The sequence below is a fragment of the Urocitellus parryii genome, chromosome 1 (assembly GCF_045843805.1).
Source record: "Urocitellus parryii isolate mUroPar1 chromosome 1, mUroPar1.hap1, whole genome shotgun sequence".
Classification (NCBI taxonomy): domain Eukaryota; kingdom Metazoa; phylum Chordata; class Mammalia; order Rodentia; family Sciuridae; genus Urocitellus; species Urocitellus parryii.
In genome coordinates, this window is record NC_135531.1 from 218,473,612 (window position 1) to 218,479,611 (window position 6,000).

At 44.7% G+C, this 6,000-nt stretch overlaps 1 protein-coding gene across 1 annotated transcript in view; it reads right to left on the reverse strand.

Moving 5' to 3' along the window:
- Cobll1 (cordon-bleu WH2 repeat protein like 1) overlaps positions 1-5,760 on the reverse strand; it is a 153,773-nt gene extending 148,013 nt beyond the window's left edge. The window contains exons 1-2 of the mRNA XM_026393132.2: positions 5,690-5,760; positions 4,550-4,667 (exon numbers count right to left, since the gene is read on the reverse strand). Coding sequence (XP_026248917.2) covers positions 4,550-4,617 — 68 coding nt within the window. The 5' untranslated portion in view covers positions 4,618-4,667; positions 5,690-5,760. The remainder of the gene's footprint in view (positions 1-4,549; positions 4,668-5,689) is intronic.
- Between the last annotated feature and the right edge of the window lie 240 nt (positions 5,761-6,000).

The window sequence follows — 6,000 nt, forward strand, 5'->3', positions numbered from 1 at the left end:
ATTATATACAGCATGGATATGTTGAACAAAGAGACAATTCACATTCTGGGATGGATAGGACACTATGGAGCAAGAACACATGAGATTTCATCATGCTGCTCATAATGGTGTGCAAGTTAACACTTAATGATTATTTCTGGAATGTTCCATGTAATATTTTCAGACGATGGTTAGCTACAAGTAACTGAACGAGCAAAAAGCAAAATTGTTGTCCTGTCATTGGATATCCATGGCAGAAAGAAAATCACTTTGGGCTGTCACCTTTAACTTCAAAACATTTTAACTTTTCAACCAGTCTCTCCAATGGAGTTGCCCTCTCAAAAGTAAAAACAAAATCACCAACAACCACCAACCTAGTATTTTCCACTTAGTAAGAAATAAATAATGCCAGGTGTGGTGGCCCAGGCCTATAATCCCAGCAGCTTGGGAGACTGAGGCAGGAGGATAGCCAATTCAAAGCCAGCCTCAGCAATTTAGTGAGATCCTGTCTCAAAATGAAAAATAAAAAAAAAGGGGGCTCAGTACTTGAGTACCTCTGAGTTCAATACCTGCCCCCCCAAAAGAAACAAAATACAATTTATAACCATTTTTATCTAGCTTACTATGCAAATTAATCCAAATTTAATATATGTGAAGACGTAGATTATATGTAATATATAGTCATGTATGTCTAAACTCAGGGGCACTTTACCACCGAGTTACATCTCTAGACCTTTTTTTTTTTCTTTCTTTCTTTCTTTTTTGAGACAGGGTTTGCTAAATTGCTAAGGCTGGCCTCCAACTTGAAATCCTCCTGGGATTATACATATGTGCCACCACACCAGGCTGGAAAATTCTTTAGACAATTATGTGAATATTTTATTCAAGCAAATCAAAAGAAAAATGATTTGAGAATCAGGCATCTCCCAGAACAAGAGCAGGTTCCAAGAACTCTAACCAGCAATATGATCTAACAACATTTATAGAAAAGCACAAGTGAGGCATAGAAACAACTGGCTACAATCTCTTCAATCAACCAGTTAAACTTGTTATATCTTAACTAGTTAATGGTTTACAGCTTAATCAGTTAATTGGCTACAAAGCCTTCTGCAACCAAAGCTGTTACTGTGATTACATACTATATTGGTTTGGACTGATGGGCCCAGTACAGGAGCCTACTCAAAATCAATGACCTCTTACCAATATATTTAACAATACATGTATATAAAGTTTCATACAAATTTTAACCTCAAAGAAAAACTAAAGCTGTTATGATTTGATGTTGTTTGATGTTAAAACTCAGCCCATTTCAAATGTCCATAGCCAGGCCTGTGAGATATAAATATGTTGAATACCTTTGCAAGCTATTAAGAAAAAACTAATCAAGAATGCTGAAGGATTAAGTCAGTGCACTAGAGGCCAAGGTAAGAATCCAGAGGATCACAAACTGTGATGAAGGCCAGGCATTTGCCAGCACACAATCCTAAGGCGAAAAACTTCTGTATACCAATACTTTCACTAAAATTAAGAACATGCCATCTATCCCAAGTAACTGATAATGTTTGAAGGATGCTACATGTGAATTAAATGTGTGAAACCACTATTCCTTGCAATGCAACAATTAGAATGTCCCAAAGAAAAAGCAGCTGAGGGGTCATAAAAAAATTAATTTTCCTAAAATAATTAGTCATGCCCTGAACATGCTAACTTACAGAAATTATGCAAGTGGGGAGAGGGCTATCAAATAATATCACCTGAAATGTATAAAAACAGAACTTCACTATTTTAGTCCATTTTCTTTTGCTATGACAATGCCTGTAACTGGTCACTTACTTTTTTTTTTTTTTTTTTTTAAGAGGTTTATTTAGCTCACAGGTTTAGAGTCTGAAAGTCCAAGATCAGGCAGTGTCTCTGGCCTTGGTGAAGACTTTCTGCCTGAGTCATATTATGGTGGACAACATCACAGTAGGATGTGTGCAAAATGCGAAAGGAGCAAGGAGAGGGTCAAGCTCACTTTATAGAAACCCACTCCCACTTAGAAGCATTTACCCCTCTTTAAAGACCTAATTACCTCTTAAAGGAACCACCTCCCAATGCCTTTACATTGGGGGGCCAAGATTTCTGCAAATGAGTATGTAGAAGATAACCACATTGAAACCATAGTACTGAGTTAGTGATTCAACATAGAAAAATCTACATATTAACAAATTACCTATCATTTTATGGTCAAGAGAACACAGAAAGTAATTAACACAATGATCTAAGCAACTAAAGCCATAGGTTTTCCTTCAGGTTCTGCTACTAATTTTCTCTGAGACAGTAGCCAAGTGTATCTGGTCTTTAATTTTCATTTGTAAAATATGCAGTTGCATTCATTTCTTTAAAATGATGTGTGTAAAGATGTAAACCTTGGAAAACCACAAAGAACTTTTGAGCAGGAATACCCAAGGATAAGGACTAAACCTAGGCCTTACAGGTTATTAGAATTGTGAGTCATGATATAATGTTTTATGTAAGTATTTAGCTCTAAAACCTTACAATTATAACACATTAAGCTTGTTCCTTGTCAGTTCCAAAATACTCTTATCGATGATAAAATTTTCCACAACTTAAATCTTTTTTAATGTTCTAGGATTTATATAACAAAAGCAATACTGAATACTCAACAAATATATAACAGGCCCTTGAAATATGCCAAGAGACAAGATAGACAAGTAGAAGAGAGATTAAGTAGAAAAATGACTTTTTTTATGTTTCCAGTAGTGATGATTTCTCTAACGTGAGTATAAAGTAAAAGGATAGAATTCGGGGTATTATCTTAGGTTGAATGCTGAAGCATTTTTTTCTAGGTGTCTTTCCTTTAGTCTGGAGAGGAGGTAAGAACTACATGTGCATTCTTTTAAAGCAAAGAACTTGGTTGAAACTTTAAAGTCTGAAAAGCCAAACTGGAATCTTACTATACCTGTCGCTTTCCCTTCATCACAGACCCATCTGAACCCATGCAAAATGTCACTGATTTATGAACATATGAGGGTATTTTGTGTACATTAAAAAAACAGTAGCTTAACCTAATCCATTTCCACGTTCAACAATGCAATTCTGTCTTATTTCCTGGTACCCAAATTCAGTATTCTGAAACCTGATGCAAAAATCTGCCCATTTATTTAGAGATCTTGCTTTCATGCTAACTTTATGATTGTATCTCTTTTCTCATATATCCTAATGTGAGGATAAATAAATATCTTTCATATATTCCATTCTAATCAATGGAAAAGTTAGAGAAAAGAGAGAAATGGAAGTCAATAGCAATTTGTATGGGGAGAAGGTAGCAATTTGGAGGAAAATGAAATAATTCATACACTACATGTTTCCTCTACGTAAGCATTACACTAAATATCTTTTATATTAGTCATGTTGCTTTGAGACTTTTCCATGTTTCCTGCAGACAACTGCCAATGTTCGAATGGTCTCTGATGAATAAACATGCTGTGACTTGCTTCTAAGGAAACGTCTGTCATGTTCCAGGGAAAAATGACTTCTTCCCTCTTAAATCAGGGGGGGGGGGGGGAACAAGGCACAATTCTCATTCATTAGTAACGAAGTTGATTTTCCCCTCAACTTTTCTATTTCTGTCATGTTTGTATCCTCTGTAGGGCATTCATGCATTCAGATAAACCAAGAAAGAAAAGAAACTGAGTCGAGGGAACACTTGTAGGAAAAAGTTACACTTTAGCAATGGGGATTCCCACTTCAGAAGCTCAACCAGAACACATGTTTCGCCTTAACTATTTACCAAGACCAAGGTTATTTTTCAGGTTCTCATCTCTTGCAGAACTACCTGTTCTCATTACTATTTACCCAAACGCTTAGCAGGGTGATTATTAGCATATTTGGCAGGAAGACATGCTTCATTTAATATTAACTCACCATGTGACAGCCCCTTCCCCTCCAATCTCTCCTCAAACACGTGAGGATAAAAAGAAAAGTATAGCTGTTTGCAATCTGACTTTGCGCTTAGCTTTGGCATCAGCAATTGGCCACAGGCACACACACCCCCAATCAGAGGCAAGCACACCGCCCGCTCCCGGAACTGTCATGCTGGCTGACAGCTGGCACATCTTCCAGTTGCCCTCCACTCGCTTTCAGAAAGACCCTTCCTTACAGTCACCTTGACATGCTCGCCTGCCTCTGCCTCGGTCTCAGTCCTCGGCCAAGGAAACTTCTTTTTTTCCTTCCCAGGGCTCACTTACAGGTATCGTCCACTGCTGCTCCAAAACCCCAACAAGGAGCCCTTTGTTACAATATTTTTCTCCCGGACTCCTCACCCAATTCCTGGCATTTAGCTGGCCTTCCGCAACCCAAGACAACCCCAGTAAGAAGTAATCAAAAACGACCCAAACCACCACCTCGGGCGGCCTCCGAAAAGGCAGGGAGGAAGCAGCCTCCCCGGCCGCGTGTAGAAAGGCCAGTGAGTCAGGCCAGCGAGTTGCCAGCCAGGTAAACCGGTGAGGCCTCGCTGCCCTGGTCCTCGCCCTCCAGGGTGAGCGGTGGCTCGACGTTCGGGGCTTACCCAGCCGGGGCGGCGAGCGGCGTGGGCGCCGCGGGGGCGTCCGGAGCACAGGGGGGTTGGCTGTCCATCGCCTTGCGGGGTGCTGCGCGGGCTCCAGCTCTGAGGCGGCGCGTCACTGCTGGGGTGGGAGAGGCCGGCCGGTCAGGGCGGGACGCGCGCCTTCCCAGGCCGGAGCCGGGCTGGCCAAATGTCAAGAGCCCGCCCGACCCACTTCAGCCCGGGGCGGGCCCGCCTCCCCGGTACGCTTCCACCTGCGGGACCAGGCTCCCAGCCCGCAGGCGCCACCGCAATCCCCACCGATTCTAGCGGCCGCCGAAGCAGGAGGCCAAGACGGCAGGAGGCGGCGCTGCAGCCCCCGCCCCGTGGGGTTTACTGGGTAGCCATTTGGCGCCTGTCGTGGAGGAAGAGGAGCTGCCCAGGCTGGAAAAGAAGCGGGGCCAGGCGCACAGGCACCGCCGCCACGCCGGCAACGGAGCCCGGGCTGCTCCGGCAGAGTTTGCACAAACAAAACGCCCCGGGAAAACTTTTCCCGAAGAAAAGTTGGGAGGACTAATCTTTTTTTTCCCACCCAGGGCTCCTACTTTCTTTTCAAAGGAGACAGTGGCTCGCCTGTTCTCTAGCAGCTTCCTCTCCTACTCTTCCCTCCCCCGGCCCGCGCGCTTGCAGCTTGGCTCTCAAGCCAGGACTTGAATGGAGGGGAAAGCTGCAGCGTCTCCGAAGCTCAGCCCAGCGCGGGCCGGGCCGCGTCCCGCCTCCCACTGCACCGAGGGCGGGAAGCCAGGCGTTCGTGGAGCGCTACGGAGCCTCACCCCAGTTCGACTCACTCACCCTGCCCCATGTCCCTGCCCTGAGTCCGGGAACTCGCAACCTTCTCCGCCGCACCGCCGCCCAGAAGTGAGGAACAGGTCGGCGGCATCGGAGCGAGGGAGGCAGCGAGCCGGAGAGAGGAACGGGGCGGGAGTGTGCACCGAGCGAGTTGGAATTTCCTTCCCCCAGGGCTTCAGGGTTTTGGGGGTACAGCTGGGGAAGCCAAACGGAAAGGAAGTTCCGATGCGGAGCGTTCCCATTCCCACCGCTAGGGCGTCGCTTCAGAAAGCCTGAAGCGTCCAAGTTTAACAGGTGGGGAGAAAGGGAAGGTACCTGCACTTGGAGAACCCCAGAGCGATCGCTGCGGAAGTACAGAAAGCAACTCGCAGAACAGGGCCGGCAGCTTAACCTCCCTGCAGTCTGACCTTCGACATCCAGTATTTGGGGGTGGGGGTGGGGGTGGGGGTGGGGTGGGCGGGGGTGTTACCTCTGTGTTACTATTGTGTTAAAACACCTGTGACACTGTGATCTTTCTAATTCTGGTAGGTTTAACTTTTCCTAGTCTTCCTCCGGAGCATATTTTTGTTTTGATTTAAACCTGTAACAGCTGTGACGTGAGGACTGAACATTATTTGGTGACAATC